This window comes from Lotus japonicus, chromosome 2, assembly GCF_012489685.1.
Source record: "Lotus japonicus ecotype B-129 chromosome 2, LjGifu_v1.2".
Classification (NCBI taxonomy): Eukaryota; Viridiplantae; Streptophyta; class Magnoliopsida; order Fabales; family Fabaceae; genus Lotus; species Lotus japonicus.
Genome location: NC_080042.1, coordinates 39,911,374 through 39,929,324, shown reverse-complemented (window position 1 = coordinate 39,929,324; position 17,951 = coordinate 39,911,374). Strand labels below are relative to the sequence as shown.

General features: G+C 35.5%; 1 protein-coding gene across 4 annotated transcripts in view; it reads left to right on the top strand.

The window, feature by feature from the left end:
• Positions 1-2,473: 2,473 nt before the first annotated feature.
• Positions 2,474-17,951, top strand: part of LOC130737995 (valine--tRNA ligase, chloroplastic/mitochondrial 2) — a 50,016-nt gene continuing 34,538 nt past the window's right edge. For 2 of the 4 annotated variants that reach the window (XR_009019079.1, XR_009019078.1), the window contains exons 1-14: positions 2,474-2,746; positions 3,045-3,129; positions 3,551-3,677; positions 4,557-4,640; positions 7,337-7,431; positions 8,792-8,883; positions 9,073-9,126; positions 9,626-9,678; positions 9,758-9,825; positions 10,648-10,723; positions 12,916-12,999; positions 16,485-16,633; positions 16,715-16,832; positions 16,948-17,064. Coding sequence is in view for 2 of the 4 variants with exons in the window: in XM_057589870.1 (XP_057445853.1) it covers positions 2,590-2,746; positions 3,045-3,129; positions 3,551-3,677; positions 4,557-4,640; positions 7,337-7,431; positions 8,792-8,883; positions 9,073-9,126; positions 9,626-9,678; positions 9,758-9,825; positions 10,648-10,723; positions 12,916-12,999; positions 16,485-16,633; positions 16,715-16,832; positions 16,948-17,064 (1,359 nt within the window). In the remaining 2 variants the exon portion in view is untranslated. The remainder of the gene's footprint in view (positions 2,747-3,044; positions 3,130-3,550; positions 3,678-4,556; positions 4,641-7,336; positions 7,432-8,791; positions 8,884-9,072; positions 9,127-9,625; positions 9,679-9,757; positions 9,826-10,647; positions 10,724-12,915; positions 13,000-16,484; positions 16,634-16,714; positions 16,833-16,947; positions 17,065-17,951) is intronic. The other 2 variants (XM_057589870.1, XM_057589869.1) reach the window with 1 other exon arrangement.

The following is a 17,951-nucleotide window of genomic DNA, read 5'->3' as shown; positions in this document are numbered from 1 at the left end:
AGATAACTATATACGTTGGTTGTTCTTCTGTGGGGAGATAACCATTAGTTCATCACCATGGGTGTGGGTGGCACCATAAATTTTTCCTAAGATATTAATTAACCAATTACACTAAGTGAGTCTAATGGGCTCATGTTTTTTTAAATGATGATGTTTTAAATTTATATAATATTAGTTATTACTAGTATTGATCATGTGTTGTGCACGAATTAAATAAGAGTACTTTGTCAGCATACATCACACATTTTCATATTTCCTCTCTCGTTTTTTTTTTTTAAATATGTTTATCATCTATTTAAGTTTTTTTTCTTATTCTAGTTACATTCTAATTCCTTTTTTTTCTTTTTAATTTTTTATGCTTAGAATAAATATAACAAAACCATTTTAATCATGCATATACGAAAAAATAAAATACAAAAATTTTGAGTTAATTTCCAAATTAATCCTTTAGGACTATTTGATATAATTTTTTTTTGTAACATATTTGATATTAATTTGAAGACAAGACATTTCATTAAAATTTTTTATTTTATTTTTTTATATAAAATATAATCATAATCATTTAAAAAAACTTTGTCAGCATACATCTTAATGGTAAAAAAAAAACACAATTATCTTTTATTAATTATTCCAATGTTATTAAAAACTATTAAATGTCAAATGAATATAGCAGTTATTTTCGAAAAAAGTGATAATTGACTTTTGTTAATTATTCTAATGTCATCAATATTATTAAATGCTATATTAATACATTAAATATATGAAATTATTTAATATCTAAATTACCACAAAAATCAGAAAAATATAAATATGACATTATCTACGTACTAATTATAATATGAGAGTAAAAGCTTATGATGAAATAATACATAGATTAAGATAAGATTTTTTAATTTTAATTAAACTCATATTTATCTGAATTTTTTATGCATATTTAATTATTTATTATATGATAATTCTTGAATATAGTAAAATATTTGAATTAAGTAAATAAAAACAAAAAGATAAAAAATAATTGGCTTAAAGGGTCTAAAGGCCCCTGAAATTACAAAGGGAATTAAATCCAGGACCTAGAAAATTATTTCATCAAATTAGGTCCCTAGAAATTTTTTTTTAATTCAATTAAGGCCAAAGTGTGCCAGAGCACAATTTTGTCCTAGTCAGCTTTTCCACGTGGCTTTTTTAATTTTTTTTAATTAGAAAAATTAATTAAAAATAAAATTTTAATTCCAAGTCAGTTATGTCAGCAGAAAAAAAAAAAACTTAATAAAATTCTAATCTAAACATAAATCTCTAATCCAAACATAACCTAAACTAATCTATATAATAACAAATCCCTAATCCAATCTGGAAAAGAAACCTCAAAACCTAGAATGATGTTGAACAAGAACCAATGGATCCCAAAATTTGGAGCAAATTGCCACCTGAAAACCTAATCTCTTCCTTTCTCTTACTCTCCCACCCTCAATTCCACCGCCACTACCCTCTCTACGACTGCACCCGCGGCACCTGGCGCAACATCTCCCTCTCCCTCTCCCTCTCTGACTCTTCACCCTCCTCCTGCGCCAACGTCGTCTCCTACGGTGGCCTCTTCTGCTTGTCCGATTCCACGTCATGTTCCTTGCTCATCTTCAACCTTCAAGTGGATGATTCTCTGCTTTGAAGGACAAGGGAGAGCCTCTTATCCAATTCGAGTGGGTCTCGCAACCAATTTTATGTATTGGCTCTGCATCCTAATAAAATTTGTTGCTTACCCAAATGGCTTTGGATCTGGGTTCAAAGTGAGGGGACGAGAGAGATGGGTGAGAATCGTGTTTGGATTTTCAGAGATGAAGAAGGGTCGAAGTCAGACCCTACCAGTGGATCTGAATATGCCCCGATGGGTCTGTCAGAACTGCCGCAACTCCCTCTGCATCGTCGGCGTCGATTCTTACGCCGACAAGTTCTTCAACGACCCTTCTCGCTCCAGTTCCTTCCCTTTCCCTTTCCCCTCTAATTATCGTTACAATCATTCATTATTTAACATTCATCTTCATCAAATTTTCATCATTGTATAGTGAATTGATTTTATCTATGATTTCTTTTGGGGAGTTTTCGTTGATTAGGCTAAGCTCTGTTTTAGGTGCAGCATTTTGTGTTTTTATTGATTAGTTTCTATTGTTTAGGAATTTTATTAAGTTTTTTTATTTTTTTTCTGCTTAAATAAATGAGTTGGAATTAAAAAATAAAGTTTTATAATTTTTTAATTAAAAAATAAATAAAAAAAGCCACGTGGAATTGCTGACTAGGATAAAATTGAAGTCTGGCAACATTTGTCCTTAATTGAATTAAAAAAAATTTCTTAGGGACCCAATTTGATGAAATAATTTTCTAGGTCCTGGATTTGATTCCCTTTGTAATCTCAGGGGCCTTTGGACCCTTTAAGCCAAAATAATTTTGTTTTAATTTGTCTTCTGTCTCTACAAATAGATTTTTCTACAAGATATGGAGCAACATCCTCGTAATCCCATTTCCCAACCCAGTGCCGCTGCTGGGTTTCCCCTTACGCCGTGAATTCTGATAACCCAACTGAACTCAAAGCATACAACTATGACCACGATAGTCTCTCTTTCTACTTCGTGTTACTCCTCTTGCTCTCTCTTCTCTCCTTTCTCCAATTGCTACAGACTCAACCCTCTTCTCTTCTACACGCGCCGTCGCGCCATTCCCTGTTGCCGCCGCTTCACCACAACTCGCCTTCTCGCAGGTTCCCCTTTTTCTCTTCACATTTCCAACTATGATATGGTTTATTTTCTCTTTGAACAAATTTTCAGTTAGAATTGTATTTTTTGTTGATGAAAACAGCAATATAACAATGTCACCATTTTAGAATTTTTTCGAGAATTTAGGGACTGTTTGCACACTCCTTTTCTGAAATAATTAGAAGAGTGAAACGTTGTTTTCCTTTTCTTTTTAGAAATTTTGCTAGGATAAAGATGAAAAAATATTATTTGCTGGTTTTCTAGTGACTAGTTCTTTTTTTTTATTCTTTTTTGATATTTCAGTTGCTGCTTCAGAGAATGGTGTCTTTACCTCTCCTGAGATAGCCAAATCATTCGACTTTTCCGCCGAAGAACGCATATATAATTGGTAGGTTCTTAAAACTAGTCCTCATATCTGTGATATGTGCTCTGTGCAAAGTTGCTTCTTTTCTTGGTTTTTAAAGGGAACCAAAGTATTGCACAGTTATTGTACATGGTGCTTTCCAATATGTCAAATAAAAATGCTGGAGCCTGCTGTTTGTAAATTGCGGCAATGCTATTAAGAAACAATGGCCTTTTAGAAAACTTGTATTTTGTCTGAACACAATGACCTTCGTGTAGTAACCTAGTAGAAAAAAGGCTTTTTATTGGTGTTGTTGGCAATAGAGAACAAAATGTTAGGACATGTATATAACTGTGTGCACCCAAATTATTTAATACCTTGATGTTCTAAAGCTATTTGGAACATGGGTGGCATTTCTTTATGTGTATATATATATTTTGTTTTAATTACAATTATTGAATGCTAGGTGGGAGTCTCAAGGGTATTTTAAGCCGACTTTTGACCGGGGAAGTGATCCTTTTGTGATATCAATGCCGCCTCCTAATGTTACTGGTTCTCTGCACATGGGGCATGCGATGTTTGTGACACTTGAGGTGTTACAAATTTTCAGTCTGTTATTGTCCGTCACGTATTTATTACTATTTTGTTGTTACCTGAGTATTTATGTATCTAGATGTACCTTCTTGTGCATAAATGTTTTTGGATGGAAAAAGGCAAGATATATTATATGGTTCTGTTATGAAGAGAGTATCATTTGATGCCCCTGCATGTTTAAATTTGTAATACTAATACTTTCTGTATTTACGTTGTGCTAAGTTTCCGTCTTGTTTTTACCCGTCACATGGTTTCCCAACGTCATTATAACAATGGATTTCTGGTGCAATTCATTCAACTTCAGCTAGCTGCTTGTTTTATGCGCACATGATTGTTAATATTTGAGTATAGTGTTAGTATACTATACTCTCAGATAGTGTAGTCTCGAAACTTAGACTTTTTGTACAGGATTATTTACAATCCATAGTTTTTTATATAAAGTTATGGATTAGCTGTCAAGTTAGTTATTCTCTTAGAGTTACGTAGCTCTATATATTAGTGATTGTACTCATTCAGATTCATACAATTGTAATCAGAAACCTTTCAATTCTCTCTCTGTACTCTACTCTCAATTTCTCTCTGCTTGTTTGACCACATAGTGATATATGTTGCTATTATGAGTAGACATGTGTGGGACGCATAAAAGTTGTATTTAAACTTCAAAATTAACTCTATCTTTCCTTTCAAACAAAAACAATCCCCTTAAACTTACTTTTACTATATCATTTTCAAATACAAAATTGTACCAAAGTGAATTCTTTCTAAATTAATTCTACGGACCACTCAACTTTAAACCAAATGGACCATGTGTTAGTTTTTTTGTTTACCTTCTACAATAAAATATGTACTTTTATTTCTTATCATGCTTATCCATGCAGGATATAATGGTTAGGTACAATCGCATGAAGGGAAGGCCAACCCTTTGGCTTCCTGGGACAGATCATGCTGGTATTGCGACTCAGGTTTTTCACTTTCACGACCCCAAACTGAATCTATTTTTGTTACTCATTCATTACGCTTATCACTTTTCTTTTGATATTTGGTATTGTACTTTGCAAGGATTTTATTTATATATAATGGTACTCCATAGGTTATTACTCTAATGTCATCTAATAGATCTGAAGAACACGAACTACTACTGCATTATGTAATTTTAATGAAATTGATGTGTCTGACTCACACTACAAATGCTTTGTTATATAAAATTATGTAATATTTAGAAGAATTGAAAAAATACTAATAACCATAATACATAAACATAAACAAAAGCCTTATCCCACTAAGTGAGGTCGGCTATATGGATCACATGATCCATATTAAAGATACAACCACTTTTACGGTGGCTGTCGCAGGCTTAACACAACCTTCCTCCTTTATCCAAGCTTAGGACCGATGATGACGCAACATAGGCAGAGTTATACTAATACCATAATCACAAGATATATTTTTCCTAATGGATGTACATGACTTATGCTAGTTTATTAAGTTTTCTAATATCTTTTCCTGGGTTCACTTTTGCGTTGTATCCGTTTTTCTTTTCTCATGCTCTTATAAATTAATTGTAGAAGAGAATGATGTTAGCACTGATTTATTGGTGCTATGGTTGAATTCAAAGGCTAGAAGAGTCATTGGGGATCACTCTTGCTAATGGTGGATGGAAGATTTTGGTGGCAAGCCAAAAGTCCACCATATTTGCGTTGTGGGTTATGGCGGAAGCCATGGCGGCCATTATAAAAACATATTATTTATTTAAATGCATTGAAAAACCTGTAAAGTACACTACAATAAAAGAGAACTTACAATTTATGTCAAGAACAATAATTTAAATTGATAGAAAACTCTCAAACATACCACAAAATCTTAAATTTAACACCATGAGTCTCATACACATACTGTCATGATCCAATTTTCGCAAAAGCTTAAGCTGTTGGGTAAATGACCCTAAATGATTTTATGTTATACTTCTAACACACGCCCTCACTCAAGAGCCTACTTGGGTTTGAATCGTGGATGTGGTAAAAGCACAAGCCCACCCACCTTTCATGTGCTGAAATTCAACATTTTATTAGAAGAATTGGAGTCGGTAGGGATCGAATGACTCTGAATGATTTAATATTATATTTCTAACACATACAATCAATCGATAGTAAAACACCATGACAATTTCAAGTTTCAAGCTACATTTGAGTATTTGATAGGGAATAAGAGGGTAGGGGGAAAAATCACAGAAAAGCACCTTCGAAGCTGGATGGAGCTCAGACGCTGGTGAATGGACGTGTGTTGCTGTAGATCGGAGCAGCCACCGGTGCTTGGACGCACAAGAGGTTGGAAGCAGAAGTGGAGCACACCATGTTGGAGGCTGAATAGGAGAGCAGGTTGGAGGTTGAACTTAGGTGAAAGTGAGAAGAGATTAGGGTTTGTGAGGGGGGATTAGGGTTTTCTGGTACCGGAACCCAGAAATTGGGCCAGCAGAGGCCATCAGCCCAAGAGTTTATCTGAGTTTTTTTTATCTTTCAAAATACTTAAGGGTGTATATGGTTCCAATTCTCAAATGTGGATCTGAGCTCCAAACGTGGATCTCCATCGTTTTGAAGATGTTTGGGAACCAATTTTGAGAATCGATTCTACGAGTTTGATCCGGATCTGGTAGAATTGTCTTGGGTTAGCTTCTTCATCTGGCTGATCTGATTTTGTGTATTTGTACTATAATTCAGCAACGAAAATCAATTCTGGGTAAATATATCCAAACATAAATCACGTCACTTAAACTCATGTTACCAGATCCAATTCTAGTCAGATCCAATTCTGCTAACACTAAGCTTTTTACGCCATTACCCGCCATGCAACAGCTCTTGTATGGCGGCTTGCATAATTTCCACCATGTTACTATTTGATAACACTATTGAGGATAATTTTATGCTAAAGATTTAATGTATGATATATTATTGTCTTTAAGTTATGACTTTCCTCAACAAGTGTACTTTTAATATTTTTAGTTGCCTTGCTATTTTTGTACTTTTTTCTCCCCCATTTGGTTAAGTCATTCAGTATTGCTTTTGTTAGAGTTATAAGATAAAAATTAGTTCATGCATCTTCCACCTAATAACTTCAGTTTTTGGGGGCAGTTGGTTCATGACATTGTATCAGTATCCGAGCTTCTATGACGATGTGCCAATTTTTGTTTTTAAAATGTTGGTTTTCAGTGAACGTATCTGGACTTGAGTATTGTTCATTCTTTAAGCTAAAAAAGTTGAGTTGTATTAAAAATATAATATAAAAACCACTCGTATGTTTCCACCTAACATTTTAAGCTTTTGATAGTGTTGGTTTGTGGCCTGTCTCTTGAGCCTCTCCTGCAAAATGGTCTTGAATTCAACTATTGCCCCCCCCCCCCTCTCCAAATTCTTCTGATAAAAATATGAAAACACAGAAGTAAGTGAGCTTGTGCATGAGGTGGTATTTAGACATATAATATAAAAATCATCAATTTGTCTTTACCAAATAACTTAAGGTTTTAGGAAAATTTGGTCATGACATTTGCTTTGTGGTCAATTTCTATGGAGTTTTATTGTCAAAGAGAATTCTATTCTTTTCTCCTTACTTCTTTCTGTTTAAAGCTATTGGTTTTCCACTCTGAATTTTATTCTCCTTGTTCCAGTTGGTTGTTGAAAGAATGCTAGCTTCTGAAGGAATAAAAAGGGTTGAAATGACTAGAGATGAATTCACAACACGAGTATGGCAGTGGAAAGAGAAGTATGTCTTTACATCCTTGTTTACCTTCTTGCTGGACACATTTTTTGTTTCTGCACAACCAGTTGAATGCCCTTTTATTTCCTATTATTTATGTTTTTGTTGAAGTTATTTCTTTTCCAATTAATTAGAATCTGAAGTTTTTTTTTTGATAGGCAAATGTTAGTTGTTAGTAATTAGTACAAATTATCCCTCCTTAGGGTTTGAACCCTGACCCTTCACATGCAATCACCCTTAGCTCAACCATGTGAGGCGTGAGCTACCCACCCCACCCCACTACAATCTGAAGTAGAGTAATTACTTAAGTTATATGGATTGTAAACAAAAGGAATTGGTAGAGGTTAAGAAAGGCCTTTTACAATGTGATATTTGGGTTGCCCATTTGGTCTAAATATAAACAATACTTTCTAAGTCCAAACAGACTACTTCCATAATAATACTGTCTTATTGAATGTACCATAACTATTTATCTTCCAAAGGAATTGATGGGCCCATGATGCTTGGGCTTCCAATCAAAGTATACTGCAAAAGTAAGGAAGGGTGAAGGGACATAAATGGGAAAGAGAATTCTGTTAGAGAGCAATTGAAGGGATCTAATTGAATGGATAACTGTCATCAAGGGGTAGGTGATGAAGATGCTGGGGATCATGCAAATGAACATGAACATAAAATGAACCCGTCTGGGTTTTTTATAATGAGATATTATCAAGAGACAGAGAGAGAATCCTGAATCTCCGAAATGAGAGAATGATTGAATTGATAATGATTCAACTGTTACATCTCACATGTATAGAAGTAACTGACCTATAGTCGCAGTTACTGGTAGAGTTTGTTGTAAGAGCTGTTATAACAAACTCTAAAAGCTACTGATATACATTTTTGGAGAAAATGCTATCTTTCCAGTTATTTAGGAGTGGCTGTTGCCTCTGGGAAGAGAAATCACTCTTGTCTGATATACACTTTTCTTCATTTTCAATATTTATGCTTTTGCAAATTAGCTGTGTCAAATAACCACTTATCCCAAAAGCTTAAGCTATTGGGTAAGGACCACATCAATGGTTTTATATTATATTCTAACAAGCTGTAACCAGGCCTGCTTTTTCTGGTATTCTTACTCCATTTATTCTTATTTCAATTCCTACAAGGAATATTTGAAATTTTATAGAACATGCTGTAGATAGGTTTGCATTCTTGTTTAGTTTGGAAGAGTCATGATGGTACTGCATTTTGCTGAAATAAACATCGCCTTCTATTTTATTATCATCTATAGAGGTCCAAGTTCAGTTACAAATTCATTTACGTTCTTCATTGGCATATTTTTAAATTCTGTCCTCCCCTTCCGATATATTTTTACTTTTTTCAGGTATGGCGGAACTATCACAAATCAGATCAAGAGACTTGGTGCTTCTTGTGACTGGTCAAGAGAGCACTTCACCCTTGATGAACAGCTAAGTCGTAAGACAGTTTTCTACTAATTGGAACTGGCTAACCTAGAAATTATGAGCATATAATGGAAAATTTATGGTGATATGTGAATCAAAATTTCTCTCATCAATTTAAATCTAGCATTTTGGTCAATGGTTATTAGCATTTATATACTGGGGCTGTAATACATACTGATACCTTTCCTTATAATTTCGGCAGATGCTGTAGTTGAGGCATTTGTTAGGCTTCATGAGAAAGGCTTAATTTATCAAGGTATCAGGGAAGGTTACATAATGCTATATATTTCGTTTATATCACACTTTGTTAGACTTACTGATTGCTTGAAACTTGTTAAATCTTGGAAGGCGTTTGATGGCTATGCTCAGTTGCGGTGGTGCTATATGAAAGAGTATGAGATACTGAGTGTTCTACACGCTTGTAATTTATTGATAGAGAGAGAAACAAGCGACATAGAATAAATCCGTGTGTTTGAATTACACGGAGAACATGACTACATAATATAATATTACCATAATTACACACTACAATACCCTTTTTACATTTATATATCATGGAGATAACAATAATAATATGCTAAATGGTAAATATTAATATAGTTCACCCTCGAACCTCATATAAAGATCATTTAACCTTGCATTGAGCCTTTACTGGACTGAAAACGATATTTAACTCAATTTTTTTTTTTTACTAAATAATAAAAAGAAAAACTGGTTTAAACCAATTCTTAATCTCTAGGTTCAACTCGCTACAGGTTCATATATGGTAAACTGGTCACCTACTCTCCAGACTGCTGTTTCTGACCTGGTAAGTAGCTTAGTGTACTTGTCTTACTATTTATTTGGTTTTTCTTTGACTATGGATTAAACCTATTTTTTATGCTTAGGAAGTTGAATATTCAGAAGAGTCTGGATATCTTTATTATATTAGGTATCGCATTGCCGGAGGTTCAAGGTACATGGTGTATGCCTTTTTTAGTAATTCATGTTCATATATATATATATATAGGGAGGGAGATATATATATATATATATATATATATATATATATATATATATATATATATATATATATATATGAAACACATGCATATAGGGACCCAATTGCTAGGTATGGGACTTGAGTCCCACATTGGAGGTATGGGATTCCAATGTGGGGATTATAAGGCCTTGGGCTCTCCAACTACAACAGCTAGCTTTTGTGGTATGGTTCTCCCAAGGTTCTTATCAGCTTCCTCTTAGATTCTTTATTTGTTTTTGCTCCACCCATAAGAAGCAAACATATTTCTAAGATTTGCTTTCTCTTGATGTAGTGCTTTTAATGATAAATTTAGTGACTACATGCCTAATCAATTCGCCCTTGTTTTGACTCACACAAACCACATCTCATGAGTTCTATCACTTGGGGTTTGTACTATTTTTATGTTTCTTGTGACCAAGTTCTTCTCTCCAATGAATTTGTGGGGGCACCCCTGTAACCCTTACAAAAATGATCTTTCAAGAGTGCTTGTAAGTCACTGTAAGTTTGCTTGAAAAGTTCAGATTTCTCACCTCACAAATTTGTTTCTTGCTGTCTTTATTTTCTGCTTATGTGGCTGAGGTGTTTGTCTATCATCTCACCAGAATATACGAATTGGACATCTTTTCAAGTGATGTCTAGAAGCTTGTATTATCTTTTCATTTGAATTGGATTATTTGTGTGTTTGCCTTATTTTCTTATTTTGCTTATGGTTACACCTTGTAAGCATTGTTATTCTGATGATTACTCATTTTTTAGGAGTGACTACTTGACTGTGGCTACAACGCGCCCAGAAACTTTATTTGGTGATGTAGCACTAGCAGTTAATCCACACGTAAGATGAATTTTTTGACTTCTTGTCTTTGTACGGTTGGGCCCAACACAAGCTATTCTATTTTCTGTTCCATATTAATTGAAAGCCGAAATCACTTGACCTACTCGCACAGTTGTGTAACTGTAGCATAATTGAACATTCACATAGCCATACCCACTATAATGAGTGGATCCAAAAGTGTGGAGATATCCATTAGGACAGTTTGTTGAGATAATTCTTTTAGGATACAGTCGGTTGTGATAGTTCTGTTAGAGGTTATTTTGTAAGGATAAGATTTTATTTTATGATTATTCCTTGTTATCTTAGGGTTCATTTATTGTACACAAAGAAATACTTGTGCAAAGTTACACAAACCTAGGTTGACCTGTTATATCAGGTTACAACAAGTTAAATCATTTTTTTTAAGAATAAATAAATTATTGTAAGAAAATCACATCTCCTTAATCTCTAATCTTTAATATTATCACCTACTTACTTTAACAATAAAATTCAGAAAAGAAAATGTATTCAATTATTCATCATCAACCCTCTTTTTTTTTATTTGAAATAGAAATTGATGATTAATAGGATGAGATTGATGATTAATAGGATGAGATTGAACGAACGGTACCAACAAGGAGGTGACTCAGAGCTTATTCAATTTCTACTCCCAAGTCTAGAAAAAGAAACAGCATGACAATGAAACTCATCTCCAATGGAAATTTGGAATAGTTTAGCTTTTCCATCCGTGAAACACATTAACACACATAGATAATTAGATATAGGGAGTTTGCTGTTAGCGAGAGGCACAGAAAAATGGAGCAAGAAAACCTCTTAGAAGAGAATCGAACCAACAGTCCCTGAACCACCATGAGCCAGAACGGCGGCTACCGCCACCGCGCCGCTGAGGTCTATCATCTCCCCGCCGTTGCCAACAACAGCCCCACTATCCCCTCCATTTGCAACTTATAAAGGTTCAATTTTTATTATCTCTTATTTCTGGATTTTGGGTCAAGTTCATGGCTCCCAACCAAAATAGCAGCAGCGAAGGAAAGGGAAGGAGCTTCGATTCACCGATTCCCTCATGGAAGAGGACCTGGAGCTGCGGTTGGGCTTGAGCAAGGAGAAACGACGACGGAGCAAGGAGGAACGATGGCGTGCCACGTGCTCAGATGCTGAGGCCAGATCTGAAGCTTTCTCTTCCGATCTGGGTTGAAAAGCTTGAAGCTTTCACATTTTCTTTCTCATATTTGAGCTTCAATGTTGAACAAGCGTCAGATCCGAAAGAAAATACAGAAACTTGGTGCTGGTGCGGTGTGGGCTGGGGTTGGTGGTGGTCGTGCGGTGTTGGTGTGGTATGGGTTATTGGGGTTCCAATCTGGGTTTTCGTGCATAATGATGAAGATGAAGAGTGAAATGAATTTCTGGGGTTAAGATGAAGGAAGAAGATTAAGGATGGTGATGGCAGATTTAGTCTTTTTCTTTAATTTTTTATTTTAACCCCATTTTAAATTAAAAAAGGTGACCTGCTACTAAACTTGTGATAACAGGTCAATATAGGTTTGTGTAACTTTGCACAAGCATTTCTTTGTGTACAGTATAGTTTGTTATCATACATCTTAGCCACGTTAATATCAATCAATTATTCAGTATAACTCCAGTTTCAAGAAAAAGGAATAATTTTCAACCTTGTTTTTGACTAGTCAACTTAAAGTTTAATGTCTAACATAATATATCCTTCTATTTTTATTTTTTGCATATTTACTCAGTATATTTCTCTTATGATTTTATTTATATTTTTATGTAGCTAGAACGACAATCACAAATCTCAAATACTAATTTTTAAGCATTAGAAATTACGTGATATGTATATATGAGCTTTTGAAAAAATATTTGCATGTGTGTTTTTACATTTTTAATAGAAGCTTTTGAAAAAGTATTTGCATGTGTATTTATGAGCTTTTGAAAAAATATTTGCATGTGTGTTTTTACAATATTAGGGCCTGTTTGGTCTGAGAAGATAATTTGCTGCAACATGGTGAGGGTCTTATGATCAAAAGTTTAAACAGAAAACATGGATATAAATGCATATATATGAAAATATACATGCAAACTAGTTCAATGTGGCTGAGATTATGTTATTGAGTTACAAGATAGCTCCCAAATATTAGGTAAAAGATGCCTAATATATTAAATTGTTCACTGAGTTGCAGGATGATCGCTATTCCAAGTATATTGGTCAGATGGCAATTGTGCCTCAGACATTTGGCCGTCATGTTCCTATTATTTATGACAAGGTAAAATAATCCAATTTGTGCAACTGGTGCACCTTTTTAATTATTATTGTAGTGCTTGAATACAGATTATGTTTACTTCTTATTTACTGTTAAAATTCAGTTGTATAAAGAGTATGTAATGTGCCACTGTACTTCGATATCATATCTTACTCTTAGTTTCTTAATAGTATTGTTTACTTGAAAAATTAGAAGACAATCATAAACTCACTTGTTTGGATTGTTTTCTGTCTCGCTTTGCTGTTTATCCAATGATTATTTTCAGGGAATCTTGGATGTTTAAAGTCTTCATTTTATTGATGTATTTTTTCTGATTCTTCTGTATTCTCTTAATATTTTAAAAGGAATATATTTTTATCTCTCTCCTTGTACTGTATCTTTCTTGGTTTAGTAGTAAATTCAATTAGTATTTTATTTTTTTATTAATATGAATTCTTCTATGGAAATATCATTTTCAATCAACTGGATCTGCGTGCTGTATTTTTTAGCACAAGGGGTGCTAGAACCCAAGTACAAAGAGAAAAAGGTAAGAAGTGAGGCAATCAAGTGCCATCATAGAGCGAGCAATACATTCAAATAGTAGGGAAAAATGAAAAAACCAGTAAGACCCCATTTAAAGGGGGCGAGACCAATCCTGCAATGAGAAATCCCATCAGGCACCACGAACAATACCAGCTACCGAGGAGTGAATTGCACAACAGATTTCCTCACAAGAAATTATATTTGAGCTAAGCATTGGAGTGGATTTAAGATCCATTCGAAGTGTGAAGAGCGAAACTCCTTTTGATTGGCTGAAAGCCATTTCCCATCCCTCATTTGTGCAATATCAAGAACCTTCCCTGCATTTAAAACTCCTTCCCAGAAGACAACCGAGTTCCTGAGCAGCCATAGCAGTGCTGCCACACAATGAGGGAGAAGGAGCAGTTAAAAAGGAGGTGGTCAGAAGACTCTTCTACCTGACCACATAGAGGACAGCTTACATCACCGCTGTTTAGAGGAATTCCTCTCTTTCTTAGATAGTCTGGAGCAGAATTTCTGACTAGATAATCTGCAGAGCCTCTCAAACCTTGTCGCTAGAGCTTCTCCTTCAAGCCATTGGTCTTCCCAGAATTTAACTTCATTACCTTCCCCAAGCTTGCGGGTCAGTGCAGCCTCAAACCAGCAAATACCATCAGATTCAGACTGGAAGCATTCAGCATGTCGCTCCACCAAGCAGAGGGGCTACGAGATCTGGTCACAGGATGGCGTTCCCAAGGGATTTCATACCTTGCTCTGATTACTTTGCTCCATAGACTTTGCCTATCATGCATAAGTTTCCACCACCATTTGCCTAGGAGGGCCCTGTTAAACGCATTCCAATCATTTAGTCCCAGGCCTCCATATTCCTTCGGCTTACAGAGAGTTTTCCACCTGATCCATGCCAGTTTCTTATAACCATCGAGACCTCCCCATAGGAAGTTTCTGATGATTCCTTTGCAGAACCTTTCATTCCCTACAGGCATCTTAAAGAGCGAGAGATAGAAAAGAGGAATATTTAAGAATTTGCAGTTAGTTGAAATCTCAGAATGAATGAAAATGTAGTAAATTGAAAAACATTAATGATAAATTTATCCTTCGTAATCTGTACACTCTAACATTACAGTCTCCATATACTCGACTCATTTTTCACTATTTTCTTGTTGGTATATGATAAGAACCTTGGGAGAACCACACCACAAAAGCTAGCTGTTGTAGTTGGAGAGCCCAAGGCCTTATAAACCCCACATTAGAATCCCATACTTCCAATGTGGGACTCAAGTCCCATACCTTGCAATGGGGTCCTAACATCCCACCACGCTCCGCAGCCCCGGCGCCCACGCGGGCTGGCTGTGCACTAGCCCCTTGACTAGTCCCGGGCGAACACTGCAATGCCGGCGTCACCACCCGCGCCGCTCGTTTGCAGCTCAGAGACATGGTGGAAGGCTCTGATACCATTGATAAGAACCTTGGGAGAACCACACCACAAAAGCTAGCTGTTGTAGTTGGAGAGCCCAAGGCCTTATAAACCCCACATTAGAATCCCATACTTCCAATGTGGGACTCAAGTCCCATACCTTGCAATGGGGTCCTAACAGTATACTGTGAAACGTCTGTTTGAATAGTTTTAGAGAGCAGATATCCCTTATTATCTTAGGTGCTGTTTTATTTATAATATTTTTATGTACAGTGTTTGTGAAGAAGGGTAGACTGTAGAGGCAGAAAAACTAAAATTCAGGTATCCTTCTAGTGTAATCCACAAGGTAGGAAAGTGCAATACATGTTGCTCCTCAATCTATGCATAGTAGGCTTGATTATAGACATATCAATACAAAAGTTGATTGAGAAGTAAGCAATCTTCTACAACTTTCCCAGTTCAATAAAATAACTAAATCAATGCATAATGTCTTGTGAACACCTTTTTCATGCTATGTTTTTTTTCCTTGGTGGAACGACTGCTGATTACAATTGTTGAAGATCTTTTACTCTTTTCTTTAATTAATTTTACCGATCTGCATCTCTACTATTACTAGCAGTCAAGTTTTCGTTGGCCTTATTATCCATTAGTTTTTCTTTGTATTAAAAGATGAGGCACAATTCTGTGATTTTATAACAAGTTTTTGTTAGACTTATTGTTAGATTTAGGCATATAAAAAATATATATTAATGATAAGACCCTTGGGAGAACCATACCACAAAAGCTAGCTGTTATAGTTGGAGAGCCCAAGGCCATATAAACCCCCCATTAGAATCCAATACTTCCAATGCGGGACTCAAGTCCCATACCTCAATTGGTCCTAACATCCCACCAAGCTCCGCAGCCCTGGCGCCCAAGCAGGCTGGCTGTGCACTAGCCCCTTTGACTAATCCCGGGCGAACACTGCAATGCTGGCGGCATCACCCGCGCGCTCGTTTGCAGTTGAGAGACATGGTGGAAGGCTCTAATACCAATTGATAAGAATCTTGGGGGAACCAATACCACAAAACCTAGCCGTTGTACTTGGAGAGCTCAGGGCCTTGTAGACCCCACATTAGAATCCCATACTTCCAATGTAGGACTCGTCCCATACCTTACAATTGGGTCCTAACAATTACATGTTCATTTCTGATTAGCTGATTATTGGAATGTAATTAGTCCTGTCTCCTGTGATTAATTCTTTTTTTTATTAAATTTTAAAAATGTATAAATATCAATAAAAAGGTGCATAGAGAAACACTCCTTTTCCCCCAGCATTTCTGGACTAATAGTTAAGTCATGTGTAGTATGACCTGCTGAATCCTAGGCTAATAACTGGTCTGTTCTAACGTCACTACTGTTGAACAATTCTGCTTGTGGCACTAATATTTCTGTTGCCTCTTTTATTATGTTTTGAAGTGTTGCTTTTTTGCCTCAAATGATCTTTCGACCACTATTTGAGTGACAATTCTAATTTAATTTCCATGTTATCTGTTGAAATTAATGGGTGTCACAGCATGTTGATAAAGAGTTTGGAACGGGAGTATTGAAAATTAGTCCAGGACATGATCATAATGACTATCTACTTGCTCGCAAGCTTGGTCTTCCTATACTCAATGTGATGAACAAGGATGGTACATTAAATGATGTTGCTGGCTTATACAGGTACTGGTGTGAATATCTTATTCAGCTGTTGAAGATTTAGCATGTTTAGACTAATAAATGGAAGTTAATCTTTGTTACTAGTGGCCTTGATCGATTTGAGGCTCGAAAGAAACTGTGGGCGGAACTTGAGGAGACAGGGTTAGCTGTGAAAAAGGAACCACACACTTTACGCGTTCCCAGATCTCAGCGTGGTGGAGAAGTGAGATAGTAGTTTCTTTGTTCATCTTGAAAATTATAAATAAATTGGTATCCTTTCACTGATTTGTTCTGCTATTGATTCTCCCACTGGGATGATTTCCTCTTTTTTCAATCAGGTGATAGAGCCACTTGTAAGTAAGCAATGGTTTGTAAGTATGGAGCCTCTTGCCGAGAAAGCTCTTCAAGCAGTTGAAAAAGGAGAGCTGACTATAATTCCGGAAAGATTTGAGAAGGTTTGTCATATTCCTAATTAGACATTCACATTCAATCTTAGATGCAAATAATGGATTAGCTGATAGGGTTAAGAGGATCCCAAAGCCTCCTATTACAAATGTTTACACTAGTCGCCAACAGAATTGATCTGTTATGAGAAGTTAGTTGGAAATGGCTATAAATAAGAGCTTGAGCTCATAGTTAGTAAATTTTAGTCATTTTGGGAGTTAGAATAACTGGGTTGGTTCTGGTTCTCAACTGAATAGGGATTCAGTTGAGTTCTCAATTGTAATTCTCAGTTCTTGTTGCTTCTTCTACAAGCTTAATAAAATTCTCTTGTTTTCTCTCTGTTCTTGAGTGTTGGTTCCATTTTCTGGTTGGGAGTTGGAATTGGTACCCCTCTTTAAAGTGGGAAATGTCCAAAATATCCGTGTTTAAATAATTACCTAGCTTTGGTACTGTTGAATATATGTTAAAATTGAGTTTGATATTAGTCTTATCTCATAGAGATATAGTTAAGATTTGTTTATCTATTTTAGATTAGTATCTATTTAAATAGAGATGATATTTATTTAAATAGAGATAGATTTAGATAGATTTAGTTTCTTTCTATCTCTTTGTTAGTCTATATATATTGTAGTCTATAATCAAGTATTATTAATGAAATATACACAAGAAATATTTTAATCAGATTCAACATGGTATCACAGCCTCTATGGCCGAGAGGTCTAGAATTCGATCCTTGCTCCCCTCACTTTCTAATTAAAAAAGTGGAATTTAATTAAACACATGGTAGGTGGGCCTGTGCATTTATCCACACTTCAAGCCCAAAGGGCTCTTGCGTGAGATGGCGTGTTAGAATATAATATAAAACCATTAAAGTGGCCCTTACCCAATAGCTTAAGCT